At 43.6% G+C, this 18,874-nt stretch overlaps 1 protein-coding gene across 1 annotated transcript in view; it reads right to left on the bottom strand.

Moving 5' to 3' along the window:
* Positions 1-18,874, bottom strand: part of LARS2 (leucyl-tRNA synthetase 2, mitochondrial) — a 294,954-nt gene that overhangs the window by 110,465 nt on the left and 165,615 nt on the right. Inside the window, exon 7 of the mRNA XM_069730157.1 lies at positions 9,312-9,455. Within this exon, the coding sequence (XP_069586258.1) occupies positions 9,312-9,455 (144 nt within the window). The remainder of the gene's footprint in view (positions 1-9,311; positions 9,456-18,874) is intronic.

The following is an 18,874-nucleotide window of genomic DNA, read 5'->3' as shown; positions in this document are numbered from 1 at the left end:
CAGAGATTTAGAAGGAAACCCCGATGTAAGTGCTCAGCGTAGAACGCTGGATAAATGTGATTCCAAACGTTATGTAAAATGTTTATAACAAAAGCTTTAAGTCAATCCACAGGTCCGTCATCCATGGAAATATAGGCTCTTCCACGTTACCGGTAGCACAAAGGCTCTAGAAAAGCAAAATGGCTTCTCTCCTCTCAAAACAAATTCAGCAAATTCTGCGTTCCCAAATCCAAAGGCCTCCCTCCCTTCTGAGCCCCACAGTGTGCTTAAACCACATAGAGCATCAACATGTTTGGCATTTCTGAAGTGAAGAATTTCCGCATAACTTACCGGTGAATATCTCCAGAAGCATGAGCTGGGCACTTGTCACTACGATGTACTGGTCACTACAACAGCAGTTTGCAATTTTTACACAGCAACATTCATTGCTGCTTGTTTCTGGAAACAAACCATGGTATCAAAATCGTCACTACGCCTGTAGATAAATTCCCAAAAGAATATAATTTCTTAAATGGGGTCACTTCAGGGGGGGGATTCTGCTCTTCTAGCACTTAGGGGCTCTGTGTATGGAGTCCGCAAACTATTCTATTAAAATCTGCTCTCCAGGAGGCAAATAATGCATCATCCCTCCCTAGTCTCTCCGTATGGCTAAGCGTAATGTACAGCCATATCAAGGCGATTGCCACTTTCAGTAGAAATTATGGGACAATTTTTGATGACATTTTTACCCACTTCTTGTGTAAAAATGTAAAATCTGGGGCTAAAAATGTAATTATTTTTTGTTCACTGCCCAATGGTAAAAAAAATTCTGCGACACACTTGTGTCAATGTGATCACTGCAACGCTAGATGAATTTGTTAAGATGTATAGTTTGTAAAATGGGGTCACTTATGGGGTTTCTGCTGTTCGGGCAACTCAGGGCTCTCCTAGTGGGTCATGGCTCTCGAAAACCATAACAGTAAAATCTGCACTATAGTATGGTGCTCCTTTCCTTCTGAGCTTTGCACTGTGCCTGAAAAATATTTCCCGATTACATGTAGGGTATTGGCGCACTCAAGAAACAATGGACCTCAGTTTGTTGTAAAAAAAATTTCCTCTTAGCCCTTAGAAAAATTACAAACTTTGGGCTAAAACATTTTAGTGGTAAAAATGTAATATATTCTTTCTTCACCACTCAACGGTATAAAATTCCGTGAGACACATGTGGTGTTAGTATGATCACTGCACCCCTTGATAAATTCAATGGGGAGTGTAGCTTGTAAAATTAGTTCACATATGGGGTATTTTTGCTGTTCTGGCACCTCAGGGACTCTGCCAATGTGACATGGCACCCTCAAACCATTCCAGCAAAATCTGAACTCCAGTATGGCGCTTTTTCCCTTCTGTGCTTTATACTGTGCCTCTAAAATATTACTCCCCCACGTATGGTGTATCGGCATATTCAGAAGAAATTGCACAACATATTGTATGGTGCAATTTCTCGTTACCCTTGTGAAAATAAAAAAATTGGGGCTAAAATAACATTTTTGTGGGGAAAATGTGATTTTTTTTTACTTTCACGGTTCAACTATATAAACTTCTGTGAAGCACCTGGGGGTTCAAAGTGTCACTTGTGGGGAAAGGTTTAATTGATTAGGCACATCAGGAGCTTTCCAAATGGGACATGGCATCCTCTAATGATTCCAGCAAATTTTACAATAAAAAAGTCAAATGATGCTCCTTCCCTTCCGAGACCTGCTGTGCGCCCAAACAGTAGTTTTCTCCTACATACGAGATATCTGCGTATTCAAGAGAAATTGCACAACATATTTCACTGTGCAATTTCTTCTGTTACCCTCATGAAAATGCAAAATTTGGGGCTAAAGAACATTTTTGTGAGGAAAATGTGATTTTTTTTATTTTCATGGCTCAACGTTATAAACTTCTATGAACAACTGGAGGTTCACTGTGCTCACCACACATCTAGAGAAGTTCCCTGAGGGGGTCTAGTTTCCAAAATTGTGTCACATGTGGGGGATTTTCACTGTTTAGGCACATCAGGGGCTCTCCAAACGTGACATGGTTTCCGCTAATTCTTACAGCAAATTTTGCATTCAAAAAGTCAAATAGCGCTCCTTCCCATCCAAGCTCTGCCATGCACCCAAACAGTGGTTTTCTCCCACATATGGGATATCGGCATGCTGAGGGCGAAATTGCACAACAAATTTTGGAGTCCACTTTTCCTGCTACCCTTGTGAAAAAAAAATTGGGTCTAAAGTAAATATTTTGTGAAAAAAGTGAAATGTTAATTTTTTTCCACATTCCAAAACTTCCAGTGAAGCACCTGAGGGGTTAATAAACTTCTTAAATGTGGTTTTGAGCACCTTGAGGGATGCAGTTTTTAGAATGGTGTCACTTTTGGGTATTTTCTATCATATAGACCCCTCAAAGTCACTCCAAATATGATGTGGACCCTAAAAAAGTGGTTTTGTACATTTTGTTGGAAAAATGAGAAATCGCTGGTCAACTTTTAACCCTTATAACTTCTTTAGAAAAAAAATTTAGTTTAAAAAATTGTGCTGTTGTAAAGTCGACATGTGGGAAATTAACTCTAGTGTGACATCTCTGATTTAAGGGCATAAGAATTCAATGTTTAAAAATTGCAAAATTTTCCCAATTTTTGCCAAATTTCCATTTTTTTCACAAATAAACACAAGTTATATTGTAGAAATTTTACAACTATCATGAAGTACGTTACGAAAAACAATCTCAGTGGGATCCGTTGAAGCGTTTCGGAGTTATTACCTCATGAAGTGAAAGAAGTCAGAATTATAAAAATTAGCCTGGTTATTAACGTCCAAACCACCTTGGGGTGTAAAGGGGTTAATCCTTTGTAGAGAATCCTTTGCAGGCAATGACCGCCTAAAGTCTGGAAGCCATGGACGTCACCAAACACTGGGTTTCCTCCTTTACAATGCTTTGTCAGGCCTTTACTGCAGCTGACTTCAATTGTTGATTGTGTTTCTTTCTGCCTTAAGTTTTGTCTTAATGTAAAATACATTCTTGATGGGGTTGAGATCTGGTGATTGACCATTGAAGAATATTCCACGTCTTCGCCTTAAAGACTCTTGAGTTGGATTTGCAGTGTTTTCAGTCATTGTCCATCTGTACTGCAGTCCAATCAACCTTTCTGCATTTAGTTGAATCTGAGCTCTGTCTGTACAGTTTAGAATTCTCCCAGCTGCTTCTGTCTTCAATCACATCATCAATAAACACTAGTGACCCTGTACTACTGGAAGCCATGCATGCCCATGACATCACATAGCCTCCACCATGTTTTACACCAGATGTAGTGTGGTTTGAATCATGAGCAGTTCTAAGGGTATGTGTCCACGTTCAGGATTGCATCAGGATTTGGTCAGGATTTTCCATCAGTTTTTGTAAACCAAAACCAGGAGTGGGTGATAAATGCAGAAGTGGTGCATATGTTTCTATTATACTTTTCCGCTAATTGTTCCACTCCTGGTTTTGGCTTACAAATACTGATGAAAAATCCTGAACGTGGACACATACCCTAAGCCTTCACCATACTTTCTTCTTCCCATCATTCTGGTACAGGTAATCTTAGTTTGATCTGTCCAAAGAATGCTTTTCCACAACGGGGCTGGCTTGTTTAGATGTTTTGTCTAATATGGCCTCTCTGAGTTTTTCTCACAGTGCTAGCGGCGATCTCACCGAGGTCACTGCAGTTCAGTCCTGCTGGGAACGCTGCCTCACTGACCAGCGGTAACCACGATGATGTCACCGCTGGTTACTGACGCTGCTCTTGCAGCAGCTCATTCACCACAGATTCTCAGCCTGGACGGTTGCATCTTGGCACTGTCCAGGTTAAAAACTGCTTTTCCCCCAGACATGGATTACCACGTTGGACAGAATGACGGACTAGTGAGGGATATTGTTGTTTTTTATTTTTGGTTTATTAAAGGAGAACGAGGGCATCGGTGGAATAGTCGTTTGTTGAGTATAACTGTGTTTGTTATTTTTAAATAAAAAAGTAAAATGTGTTTTGTTTTATTTCTAATAAAATACTTTATTCTGGCTGTGTCTTTATTTACAATACAACTACAGGATTACTAAGGAAAAATAAACTCCAAGCAAACCTACGGATTTCTCGAATGCATCCACTCCAAGTTTTCTTATTTATGAGGGTTCCTAGAAGGGATTAGCAGGGCGGGATCGGGGATCAGGTTCTCCTTTCCTGATGAATAACTACATGGATATAGGATTAGCAATGGATAAGTGTCTTATAGATGCCTCTCCATTACTAAGCCATGGAGAGACATCAACCCCACAAATATGAAACCCACTTGCCACCACTACAGGGCAAGTGGGAAGAACTGAGCAAAGCGGCAGAATTGGCACATCTAATAGATCTGCTTTTTCTGGGCAGCTGCGGGCTGCTATTTTTAGGCTGGGGGGTGGCCAATATCCAGGGCCCCTTACCAGCCTGAGAATACCAGCCCCCAGCTGTCCGCATTAGCAAGGCTGGTTGTCAAAAATGGAGGGGACTTCACGCCGTTTTTTAAATTACTTATTTAAAAAATTAATAGACATGGCATGGGGACCCCTCTATTCTTGACAACCTTGTTGAAGCTGACAGCTGAGGGTTGCAGCCCCCAGCTATGAGTTATCAAAAATACCAGTTTTTTTTTCTTTTTAATTATTTCTTTACAACGCAGGAGCCGGCTAATGAATACACCCATCAGCCGCTCCTGCTCTTGCTGTTATTAGCGGCAGCAGGTGCCGGATGATGGGAGCTGTAGTCCCATCAGCTGCCACCAGTGACCGGAGGTAAACTTTATACCTCTGATCACAGCTGAGCGCTCACGTTGTCTTTTGACAGTGTGGGAACCACAGCTTTCTGACCGATCAGAAGCGGTGTTTGCCGCATCATACACATGACAGCATGGCAAACACTGGATGTTCAAGCCCCTGTCTAGGTACTCTTCTAGTACCGGAGCCAGAACTTTTGTACCTGTTCGGCTGAACCCTCCGGACCCAATCATCCAGGTGTCCGCCCATCTCTACAGGTAATGAGTAGTGATGAGCGAGTGTGCTCGTTTCTTGAGTTTCTCGGAGCATGCTCGGGTAGTCTCCCAGTATTTTGGCATGCTTGGAGATTTCGTTTTTGTCAATGCAGCTGCATGATTTGCGGCTGCTAGATAGCTTGAATACTTGTAGGGATTGCCTAACAAACAGGCATTCCCCACATGTATTCAAGCTGTCTAGCAGCTGCAAATCATGCAGCTGCACTGACATAAATTAAATCTCCGCGCACGCTGAAATACTCGGAGACCACCCTATCATGCTCCGAGAAACTCGAGTAACAAGCATACTCGCTCATCACTAGTAATGAGTTCAAACAGTTGCAATTAATACAGGTAATGATTTAAGAGCAGGAAGGCTTCTTAAAGAAAAACTAACAGGTCTGTGGGAGACAGAATTCTTGGTAGGTGATCAAATACTTACCGTATATACCTGAGTATAAGCCGAACTGAGTATAAGCCGACCCCCCTAATTTTGCCACAAAAAACTGGGAAAACTTAATGACTCGACTATAAGCCTAGGATGGAAAATGCAGCAGCTACCGGTAAATGTCAAAAGTAAAAATAGGCACCAATAAAAGTAAAATTAATTGAGACATCAGTAGGTTAAGTGTTTTTGAATATCTATATAAATCAGGAGCCCCATATAATGCTCCATAAAGTTTATGATGGCCCCATAAGATGTTCCATATGAAAATATGCCCCATATAATCCTGCATAAAGGTTAATAATGACACATTTGCCCAATGTAATGCTGCACAAATGTTGATTATAGCCCCATAAGATGCTCCATACAGACACTTGCCCCATATAGTGCTGCACAAACGTTATGGCCCCATACAGACACTTGCCCTATATAGTGCTGCACAAACGTTATGGCCCCATAAGATGCTCCATACAGACACTTGCCCCGTTTGCTGTTGCTGCGATAAAAAAAAATCACATACTCACCTCTCTATCGCTAAGGCCCCCCGGCACTTGCTATATTCACCTGCTCCTCGTTCTGGAGTCGCTCCATCTAAAGCGTCTTCTGCACTGACGCTCAGGCAGAGGGCGCGCACTAACCACGTCACCGTGCCCTCTGACTTGAGCGTCACTGCAGAAGACGCTGAAGACGGAGCGGCGCCGGAACGAGGAGCAGGTGAATATCGCGCAGCGCTCCCCCTCCCCATTATACTCCCCTGCTCCTGGCGTGGTGCAGTCCCTGTTCCCCCGCAGCTTCTTCCTGTATTGAGCGGTCACTGTTACCGCTCATTACAGTAATGAATATGTGGCTCCACCCCTATTGGAGGTGGAGCCGCATATTCTTTACTGTAATGAGCGGTACCATGTGACCGCTCAGTAGAGGAAGAAGTTGGGGCGCTGAGAAGCCAGGGATGTGCAGGGACCGCACCAGGAGTAGGTGAGTATAATTAGACAGCCCCCGCTCACCCTCCCCTGCCGACCCTTGGGTATGACTCGAGTATAAGCCAAGAGGGGGACTTTCAGCCCAAAAACGTGGGCTGAAAATCTCGGCTTATTCTCAAGTATATATGGTATTTAAAGCAATAAAATGCAATTTATTTAAAAATTATATAATGTGATTTTCTGTTTTTATTTTTAAGATTCTGTCTCTCACAGTTGAAGTATAATTACGATACAAATTACAGACCTCTCCATTCTTTGTAGTTGGGAAAAATTGCAAAATCTGCAGTGTATCAAATTGTTATTTTCCCCACTGTACATGTAAGTCAGAGCTGAGCTCCTTCCACTTGTAGATGTTGGGTATGTTATAAAGGCAGCATCTCCTTCAAACAGCAGCGAGCGGAGCTCAGCTCTGATCTCTGCTGTTAACCATTCAAATGCCGCTGTTAATTACTGACAACGATCACATGACAACAGTGGGATACCAGGGCAACCTCCCCTTCACTGCAATCTCTGTACTTTTGTGAAGCTCAGTAATAAGCTAAAATCAATAGTAGACTGTGATGTTTACTACATAACGTAATATACAGTATTGCAGTATATAGTATAAGCGTTCAGATAATCGCTCGCTGATTCAAGGCAACTAAAAGGTCTAAAAAATAAAGGAAAAATTTTTATACAAATGTCAATGTTAATCCTGACATTTAAACAAGGGTGTGTAGATTGTTTATTATAAAAAGCATATATATATATACACACAGACACAAATACACTATATATGCAAACCAAATACCCTTCACAATGCTTTATACTTTGCCCTAACATCTATCACATCTGGCAATGACGGTGTTAAAGAGCACTAGCTGCTACTGGGAGACATCTCACTGTATTCCACAGGGTAACTCAATTGCTGACAATCACAAAGCTCCTGAAAACATAGATATTTAGCATCAAAGCCCAACATGTGGAGAACGGTCACCATGGCAACCGCTTATGTCTGCCCAAGATTCTAAACCATGCAAAGCTGCTGATTTGAATTACAATACTACAAGTTACTTTCTCCTCTCCATGTTCCCTGGATGTGTGTCTATTAGTAAGAAGAAGTGCCACAATTCTGCTGGTAATGTGTTATCCGCATTAGTACAGAAGGGAAACTAAATATTAACCAATTCCCTCCAGCCTTCACCCACACCGGTGTGAAATCCTCAGAAATACTGAGCACACCTCGGCAGGTCGCTGAGCAGGGCAGTTGTTGGGCGATCCCTTAGAAGGCAATGTGTCACTTATAGATTTTTTTTTTACTTTTACCAATCAAAATCAAGTACAAATAAATAGGATTCTGTGCAATCAGTTTTATTTTTTTTAACGTATTTTATTCTATTTTCCAGACAAGATTACGGAGGCAGACATTTTGCATGAATTGTTAAGGCTAAGTTCAGACTGGGCATTTTTGTTGCGGTCTTTTTTATGCTAATTTTCAGTGACCTTTTCACAGTACCAGCAAAGCCTGTGAGATTTCAGAAATATCAGGCACACACATTTTTGTCATCAGTATTTTGTGCTTTGCATGTTTTTTTGAAGATAGCGCACGTCACTTCTTTCAGCGTTTTTCAGTGTTTTTGACCCACTGAATTGAATGGTACAAAACGCATGAAAAAATGCAGCAAAACCTGAGTTTTTGCCGCTGCTTCTTTTCTGCCAAGCACTCAGGTTTTGCTGCAGAAAAAAGCAGCAAAAACGCCCAGTGTGAACTTAGCCTAACAGTATTAAACAATATGCTGTACTGCAATCATTTGGACCATGGAAACCTATAGTCTGAAGATATTCATTGACTTCCACAGGAGAGTGTTCCAGCCATTCTTTGACCTGTGCAGAGGTCATTGTGCAGGGAGGTGAGGTGGGATCATCACCTAGTATGAACTGACTGGGACCCTCACTAATTGGGGGATCTGAGAAGCCCTGTGTAAATGGAGTGTTGGCCAGTCATGTGCACATCCGCTCCACTCATTCTCTATGGGACCCCTGGAGATAGCCGAGTGCTGGGCTCCATTGGTCTTCAGTACTCCAAGTAAGAATGAATGGAGCAGCGATGCGCATAATCAACCACCGCACCATTCACATGGGTCGCTCTACAGCCCTTCTTCTCGAAAACTCCCAGTACTCAGACCCCCAGCAAGCAGGAAGTTAGACCCTACCTCATGGATGGGGGATAACTTCCAAACTTGAAAAAAAAAACCTTTGATACACAATTGAGATTCAAGCAGGTTAACTTTGGATGACAGGACAGAAGGAGACAGGTGAGCCCTCCCTTACAAATACAGCACACTCATTACTAGGAGTCTGATGGATTTTCTGCTAGATGACATTAGCTAAACAGCATAATATTTTTGTGCCATCTGAGATAACAGTACAATGGACTTTTCTGGTAGGACTCCTTTAAGTAAATTAATCTTAAAGGTAATATGTCAGAAGCATCAACCCCTCAAAGCCATCTATATATATCGCCATGTATGTCATAGAAAGTTGATACTTTGAAAGATCTCTGCCCCACCCATAGATCTTAACAGCTCATTTACAGGTTAAGAACAATGTGGATTTCTCTGGATTGCAGACATGAAGGTATCATTTTATTCAGCTTTCTGTGACCTGCATGCTCATATAGACGGTTTAGAAGGGTTGATCCTACTGACAGATTCCCTTCAAAGATGTTCGCTCTTGGTTTATATTATTTTGCGCATTAGATGCAATATAATACATAATAGAAAATACCAGGCCCAAAAGGCTTGCAAAATGTAAGTGAGCGGTCTTTTTCTTGCATCTTACCTTCGCATACACTGTTGTTTTTAGGAACCACTGTTTTAAATACTTCTGCTCAACTTTTGCTCCAGAGCGCCACGAGCATCCATTTTCATCCACTTGCTCATTAGCAAGCACGGTCTGATCTACAGGATCCCAATTAACCAAAGCCTGAAATTAGAAAAGAAAAAAAAATACTGCTAAAATGATTTAAAGAAGATATGTCAGCGCTCTTGACGAGACTGTTTTTGCAAATAATTGTATTCCCCATAAGATAACAATTCTGGAACACCTTTCCTTATAACTCTACGTTGTTCAGTTCCTTTGTGATTCCTTCTAGAAATGTATACATTGCCAACTGCCCGTTATCATTCCTTTTGTCAAAGGGGTGTGTCCCTGCATAGTCTAACACTGGCAACAATGGCTGGACAGTATGCAGGGACACCCCTCCCCCCAACTGGTAACAACCCTTAGCTCATACCTTTCTTTCTAGAATAACAGAGGAATGGTACAAAATAGAATTAACAAGCAGGAAGATGCTAACTACCTGCCTTTTGTGCCCAGTGTTGACTTCTGTTGGCTCACAGCGGTCAGAGACCCCTCCTGCCAGCGATTCAACAGCCTCTGCTGACGTCATGTCGACAGAGCAGCTTCTTCTTCTTTGCTCTGCACTGTTGACAGTGCATGACTGCTGACGTCATGCTGATTGATAGCTGGCTCCCTGCTGCCTACCCGCGAGGAGCCGGCTGTCAATCAGCATGATGTTGGCAGTAAAGCCCCATCTACAGAGCAGCCTGGAAGAAGAGCTGCTCTGCTCATGTGGCTGAATTGCCAGCGGGAGCAGTCGGTGACTGCTCTGAGCCAGTGGCGGGTAGAACAGGTAGGCTGTTGCCTCTGTTGCATTGTATAATGCCCCCACCAATTTAAGCCTTGTAAAGAAGTATTTTTGTGAATATCTCTTGTTGCCTTCTGTGCCTGTGAGTGGCGCTATCGCTGACCGCTCTCTCGGCATCACACAACCCCGGCTGCAGCCGCCACTGATACCCGCTGATGTCAGGTCTAGTTCCAGAATCCGTGACTCAGTCGTGCGCACCCCTCCTGATTGTCTGGGCTGTGGGCGGAGTTTCACCGCACGTCCAGCATCCACCGTGCGCTTTCCCTCTCTCCTCTGCTTTCCCTCACCGCCAGAAAGCACTGGATACTGAGCTGTGACGTGCGGTGAAACTCCGCCCACATCCCAGTCACTCAGGAGGGGTGCACGTGACTGGGTCACGCCCAGGTGATGCAAGGGATTCTGGAACTTGACGTGATCGGCGGCTATAGCTGGTGTCACATGGTGCCAAGTGAGCGGTCAGCGACAGCGCCGCTCACAGGCACAGATGGCAACAAGAGGTATTTACAAAAATACTTCTTTACAAGGTGTAAATTGGTGGGGGCATTATACAATGTAGTGGACAACCAGTTTAACTACCCTGCATGCTAGTTTTTAGGCCCATTGTCAAAAAAAAAAAAAATCCTGGACAACTCCTTTAAGGAGAATCTAGTATATTAAAACAGCCGTGTCCGGAGATGGATAGATTTGCTCTAAGGACATAGGAAGTAATCAGCTACTGTGATGTTTTCAAGATTCGGCAGCATATTGAAGATTGTTCATACAAAAAAAGAATGTTTGCCATAGCAACCATCAGAAGAATACAAAAATCAAAGGATGCAATGAGTACTGCATTCCTGTATTTTTACATAATTTTTCACACATACGTCGAGAGCACACATCCTATTGTTCTTCCACATACTATTCCGTTACCAGAAATTGAAATCCAGAAAATATTAATTTTATACATTCACTCACATTGAAAAAATGTACATACTAATGTATTAGAGGAACTACAAAGATTAGTTTCCCATAACGACAACCTTCCCAAATGGGAGCATTCTAGTAATACTGCAGGGAAGCCGCATGATAACAAATTAGCCGCATATTCCCTGTCAGTCCATCAGCCTGGAAAATATGAGGAAATGTCTGCAAATCAGTAATATCTTCATTATATTGTGTGCTTTAGATCATTTCCTAACACATTCTGATGATTACAATTACAGGGTAAAACAGCGACGAAAACTAACAAATGCTAAGCAACGGCTGCCAAAGCAAGAGAAAGAAAAGCATATGTCTGTTGGTTTAGACTGAATAAAAATCAAATTAAAAAAAGCAGATAATGCAAAACAAGTCTGTAATATAGACTGACACAGATGGGCACATATACTGTACATGTCTCAACACTGAAACACCAATGGGGACCAGTCATAAGTTTAAGCATATCGCGGAAGTAGTCCGTGCCGTCAAGATCTGCAAAAGATTTAATGAGTTGAGGTATTCCTTCCAAAGAGCTTACAAGGGACAGGAACATTCATTACGTGTGGAGGAAAAGCAATTCCGGCAGTTAAATAGGAAAGGCTTATTTACAGTTAGAGCAGTCACACTGGAATTCCCTCCCAAAGATGTAGTAGTGGCAGATTATATAAAAGCATCTAAAAAGGGGCTGGATGCTCTTCTCAAAACAAAAGCCACTGTGGGTTATAAATCTAGAGATAGAGAACGTAGAACGGGTGGATCTACCGTATGTCTTTTTTTGACCTATATAACCATTATTGATTTTAATTATCAAATGGCAGCTGCAGTCCCCCAATTACATTCAACTCAACATACTGATGTGGATTGGAGCAGTAGTTTAATAGTTAATCAATCAGTAGCGCTACAAAAAGTCACAGAGTAGTTTTGGTCAAAGAGTCAGTGTCTACACAAACCCTCAGGACGAGTTTGCGTGACATTGTGAAGTTGGAGACTGTAAAGGAGGCTTGGATGGAGGTCTGTCCTCTTCAGAGATGAATCAGGGTTTTTCCTTAGTCACACTGATAGCTGCAGACCACATGGGCAGTGCCATGAAGAGGCCTTCACGAGAGAATGTGACAATGTTCCTGCTCGCCAGATTATGATGTGTGGTGGGATAATATGCAGTAGCCAGATCCCTCTAGTCTAAATTCCTGGTACATGAACAGCTTGGCATTATATTGATTTGGTGGAGGAACAAGTTGTACTCCATAGTGTCCCAGGAGCTGTTTTTCAACACAATAATTTCAGGCCGCATGTTGCTTGTGCTACTGTGAGCAGGCTGTGTGGCCTCCATGACCTGCGGTGTTTCCAGACAAATGTCACATTTGGACGCCATTGGATGGCACTTGGAAAGGGAGCTGCCAACAGGGGATTGTGATGATTTGCCCAAGTGCATTTTGCATGGCAGAACATTCCTCAGACAACCATTAACAACCTCATTGATAGCAGCCAAGGTGTGTAAGTGTGAGGATTGGTGCATGTGGCGCTCGTACTCAATACTGAATAAATCAAGATGCTTACAAACATTGTTTCCATTTTTTCATCATAGTATTAGCACGTCTATCGATCCTGTGATTTTCAGAATTTCAGGACTACTCCTTCTTGGTGTAGTAATTTCAATGTTCAGGAGAGTATGGCACTTATATGGTCACTCCTCGGTGCCAGGGTGGAGGGTTGCTTCAACCCTTCTCTCACATTGTGTGTACGTGAGACTAGTTTGAGATGATAACGTTATCATTTGCGTGTTTCTCTGATACAGGAAATTGACACTGTGACAATATTGAGGGCTTGATGTCGTCTGTTTGCCTCCTGCCACCTCATCTTCTGAGACCAGTGTACCGTTCCTCCTGCAGCCAAGATGTCCTCTCGTCAGTGGCATGAGGAGCACAGTGATGAGTCTGACGCACACATCTCCTGGCGCCTTTGGTGTGGTTCAGACTTGCCACTGTATAGCCACTTTTTTATCCCACGGTGGAGGGTGGCTTTAAGATAAGAACCACTAGGAATCATGGGGAAGACAGTGTTAGCTGCTGGGGTCTGTGGTTATTCATGGCCTCTGCAGAAGTGTAGTCCTACCCCCAAGCTGGACAGACAGCAAGTAATGAAATCATTGATTTTCTATTACTCTTGTAAATACAATCAGATATGCCATCAACACGGCATTAGTGAGAGTCCGCTGGGTTCTCCTCCAACAATTAGCAAGAAGGGGCCACGGGTTTGAGTACAACATCATGGCTTCTTTGTTCGGAGCATGCAATAACGGCATATGCAGTTCATATAATAACTATTTAAAGGGAACCTGTCACCCCGTTTTTTGAGATTGAGCTATAAATACTGTTAAATAGGGCCTGCGCTGTGTGTTCCTATAGTGTATGTAGTGTACCCCGATTCCCCATGTATGCTGAGAAATAACTTACCAAAGTCGCCGTTTTCGCCTGTCAATCAGGCTGGTCAGGTCGGGAGGGCGTGGTGACATCGCTGGTTCTTCCTCAGCTTTACGTTGGTGGCGTAGTGGCGTAGTGGTGAACAAGCAGCGCGCGATCTGCGCTGTCATCCCTTTCGTCGGTGGGGGCGGCCATCTTCCTGGGGCCGCGCGTGCGCAGATCGAGTGCTCTGCTGCACGGGGCTTCAGGAAAATGGCCACGAGATGCCGCGCGTGCGCATTAGAGATCGCGGCGGCCATTTTCCCAAAGCCGAGTTTGCATCTCGGCTTTGGGAAAATGGCCGCCGCGATCTCTAATGCGCACGCGCGGCATCCCGCGGCCATTTTCCTGAAGCCCCGTGCAGCAGAGCACTCGATCTGCGCACGCGCGGCCCCAGGAAGATGGCCGCCCCCACCGACGAAAGGGATGACAGCGCAGATCGCGCGCTGCTTGTTCACCACTACGCCACTACGCCACCAACGTAAAGCTGAGGAAGAACCACCGATGTCACCACGCCCTCCCGACCTGACCAGCCTGATTGACAGGCGAAAACGGCGACTTTGGTAAGTTATTTCTCAGCATACATGGGGAATCGGGGTACACTACATACACTATAGGAACACACAGCGCAGGCCCTATTTAACAGTATTTATAGCTCAATCTCAAAAAACGGGGTGACAGGTTCCCTTTAATGCATTGTCCATGTAGATAATATGGAGAACACCAAATATTCATACATAGTACCAGGAAGGCAAACTAATGTGTATTAAACGGCACAAATAACTTTATTAATTAACTGCAAAAAGAACACCGAGCTCTGGTGTGCGGCCAGCCTACAAACACGATAATAGCAGGAAGAACAAATGTTCCCTGGGCTCACTCAATCAGAATGCCAGCTAGAAAATGAGGATTGCTATGAATCATCTAAGTGCTCGGGCCGGCCAGTAATTTTCTTTTTTGGAACCTAGACAAAGTATCCAACAAAAATATAAAAAAAGAAATATTGTGACAACATGAAAAACACACAAGGATGTGCAAAAGAAATGATGGATCTCTCCTGTGTTATGACCCCTCCATGGTAAGGGGGGAAGCGGTCTATGTCAGCTGGATCGAGCTCAGCATTTTCACTTAATATTCCAATGTTCTGAAAATAACCCTGATGGCTTCTGTTCGAGAACTCCCAGAGGAGCCGGGTGGAGTAAGCAAGCATCTGTTATTCCTTCACATTAGGCCACTGGATGGAGAACGCAGCCATTACTGGACACAGAGACGCATTATTAAACATTACTCCAATCAAACTGAAAAGTGTATCTGTCCTTTCACACACAACCTGTAGAAAAGCTCGGTCTTACTGCCCTCGTACACAATGTATAACTATATTTAGGCCATTTTAAATTATTATGTGCCAGAACTGTCTCAATTCTCTTGCTCTGTAACTTGACATTCAGTATTTGAGTGGTTCCTCTTCCACATCATTCAGCCGGCACTGTAGGAGCTGGAACTTCCTTTTTACCTCACTGTCTAGCATGCATTGCCATTGTCCAATAGCTGGCCTGCCCTGAAATGAAAGCTTGCCTATCTGTTCTGCCTGTAAGTAGTGTGACAGATGGAGTACTTTGGAGCAGAACAACAAAAACCAACCCGCAATTTCTGAAATCTGTCCCGATGCTTCTGCAGCACTGACTCTACAGTGACCATTTAAGCTGCCGAAATACTAAAAGTTTAGAGCGGATACCCACTAGGGCCCCCATACAAAACAGATTGGTAAAACATGAGTGGGGTGTGTTAAGGATATTTATTTTATTTGAAGATATCTAAAATGGACGCTTGCAGACAAAATGGATGCTTAGCTGAATATATATATAATTACATATAATTGTATTAGCCTTAAAGGGAACCTGTCACCCCGAAAATCGCGGGTGAGGTAAGCCCACCGGCATCAGGGGCTTATCTACAGCATTCTGTAATGCTGTAGATAAGCCCTCGATGTTACCTGAAAGAGGAGAAAAAGACGTTAGATTATACTCACCCAGGGGTGGTCCCGCTGCTGGTCCGGTCGGATGGGCGTCTCTGGTCCGCTGCGGCGCCTCCCATCTTCATTCCAAGATGTCCTCTTCTGATCTTCAGCCACGGTTCCGGCGCAGGCGTACTTTGTCTGCCCTGCTGAGGGCAGAGCAAAGTACTGCAGTGCGCAGGCACCGGGCCTCTCTGACCTTTCCGGCGCCTGCGCACTGCAGTACTTTGTTCTGCCCTCAACAGGGCAGACAAAGTACGCCTGCGCCGGAGCCGTGGCTGAAGATCAGAAGAGGACATCTTGGAATGAAGATGGGAGGCGCCGCAGCGGACCAGAGACGCCCATCCGACCGGACCAGCAGTGGGACCGCCCCTGGGTGAGTATAATCTAACGTCTTTTTCTCCTCTTTCAGGTTACATCGGGGGCTTATCTACAGCATTACAGAATGCTGTAGATAAGCCCCTGATGCCGGTGGGCTTACCTCACCCGCGATTTTCGGGGTGACAGGTTCCCTTTAATTCAATGCTGCATAGCGCCAGGCCTTAAGAAAATAATGATGAAAACCAGGGAAACCACAGTGATGACCATGCACAATGACTTCGATGATCTTCTAGATAAAAGATGCTGCTGTGAAACCATGAGTGGAATGCCATATCCATCTCTCCCAGAATATGTCTGCCTGAAACATGCCAATGAGGGAGAGAGTAGGACCTGACTTCCTTCTTCACAAGTCCGTTAAGAGGGGTTCATCTACTAGAGATGAATCGTCTTGTAAGCAGTGAAACAACCATCGGTGCACTAGGACAGATCGATAGGCTTGACACAATTAGGGTTTTAATTTTGCATATCTCTAAAAGGGGGACTGTTAAAGGGAATCTGTCACCACAAAAATCGTATATGAGCTAAGGCCACCTGCATCAGGGGCTTATCTACAGCATTCTGTACTGCTGTAGATAAGCCCCCGATGTAACCTGAAAGGTAAGAAAAACAGGTTATACTATACTCACCCAGGGGCAGTGTCGGTTCGTTTCGGGTCCGATGGGTGTCGCGGTCCGGGACCGGCGCCTCCTATCTTCATACGATGAAGTCCTCTTCTTGTCTTCCTGCCGCGGCCCCGGCGCAGGTGTACTTTGTCTGCCCTGTTGAGGGCAGAGCAAAGTACTGCAGTGTGCAGGTGCCAGGAAAGGTCAGAGAGGCCCGGCACCTGCGCACTGCAGTACTTTGCTCTGCCCTTAACAGGGCAGATAAAGTATGCCTGAGCCAGAGCTGCTGCAAGAAGACAAGAAGAGGACGTCATGGACGCCCATCGGACCCGAAATGAACCGACACTGCTCCTGGGTGAGTATAATATAACCTGTTTTTCTTACCTTTAAGGCAGTGTTCCCCAACTCCAGTCCTCAAGAGCCACCAACAGGTCATGTTTTCAGGATTTCCTTAGTATTGCCCAGGTAATTGAATCACCTGGACAGGCAAGCATTAAGTCACCTGTGCAATACCAAGAAATTCCTGAAAACATGACCTGTTGGTGGCTCTTGAGGACCGGAGTTGGGGAACACTGCTTTAAGGTTACATCGGGGGCTTATCTACAGCATTACAGAATGCTGTAGATAAGCCCCTGATGCCGGTGGCCTTAGCTCATATATGATTTTTGGGTGACAGATTCCCTTTAAGAATATGTACTTGATTTGAAGATATCCAAAATGGATGCTTGCTGACAAAATGGGCGCTTAGCTGAATATACGCTGCTCAAAAAAATAAAGGGAACACTTAACCCCTTAATGACCGCCAATACGTCTTTTAACTGACCTGAGATATAAGAGAATAGCCTCCCCATACAGATGACAATCCAGCATCTGTTGGTTGTACACTATAGCTGACAACTTGCTGTATCAGCCACCATCAGTATTTGCACCTTCTAAATTTGTTTAACCCCTTAGATGCTGCTGTCAATAGTGACTACATCATTATAAATGGTTAACAGAGTGTGGGGGCTTCTTCTTTATCCCAATTGGTGCCCTCAGATCATGATTTTGTTGTCCTGATGTTTGCGATGGCAATTCATGACCAAATAGCGGCCTTATAGTCCGACAGCTCTAGTAATCTGTTTAGAAGTTAGCGGCATTTAGGTGGTAAAAATACACATTTTCATTTCTGTTATGCCACTTTGCATTAATTCCTGTAAAGCACCTGAAGGGTTAATAAACTACCTGACAGCAGTTTTCGATATGTCAGGGGGTGCTGTTTTTAAAATGGTATCACGTTTGGGGGTTTCCCAATATATGGGACCCCTAAAGTCACTTCAAACATGGATAAGTCCCTAAAAAAATAAATGTGGTAAATTTCTTTGAAAAAATGAAAAATTGCTGCTACATTTTTAAACCTCCTAAAATGCTAACAAAATAAAATAACATTTTACAAATGGTGCTGATGTAAAGCCGACATGTGGAAAATGTTATTTATTAATGGTTTGCTGTTATATGACTATCTGGATTAAAGGGATAATCATTCAAATTTAGAAAATTGCTAATTTTTTAACATTTTTCACATTTTTTTTTATATTTTTTATAAATAAACACAAAAAATGTTGAACTAAATCTACCATTATCATAAAGTATAATGTGTCACGAAAAAACAATCTCAAAATCACTGGGATTTGTTGAAGCGTTGCAGAGTTATTACCACATAAAGTGACACTGGTCAGATTTAAAAAATTTGGCTCGGTCACTAAGGGGTTAAACAACAGAATATAACTCCAAGTAAATCAAACTTCTGTGAAATCAAACTGTCCACTTAGGAAGCAATACTGTTTGACAATCAATTTCACATGCTGTTGTGTGAATGGAATAGACAACAGATGGAAATTATTGGCAATTATCAAGACACACTCAATAAAGGAGTGGTTCTGCAGGTGAGGACCACAGACCACATCTCAGTACCAGTTTCTGGCTGATGTTTTGGTCACTTTTGAATGTTGGTTGTGCTTTCACACGTGTGGTAGCATGAGACGGACTCTACAACCCACACAAGCGGCTCAGGTAGTGCAGCTCATCCAGGATGGCACATCAATGCGAGCTGTGGCAAGAAGGTACACCAGGGCATGTGGGGGGGGGGGGCGGGGCGCGTAGGAGGGCAACAACCCAGCAGCAGGAATGCTACCCCAGCCTTTGTGCAAGGAGGAACAGGAGGAGCACTGCCAGAGCTCTGCAAAATGACTTCCAGCAGGCCACAAGTGTGCACGTGTCTGCACAAACGGTTAGAAACCGAC

The sequence above is a fragment of the Ranitomeya imitator genome, chromosome 6 (assembly GCF_032444005.1).
Source record: "Ranitomeya imitator isolate aRanImi1 chromosome 6, aRanImi1.pri, whole genome shotgun sequence".
NCBI classification, from domain to species: Eukaryota; Metazoa; Chordata; class Amphibia; order Anura; family Dendrobatidae; genus Ranitomeya; species Ranitomeya imitator.
This window is presented reverse-complemented; position numbering and strand designations above follow the sequence as displayed.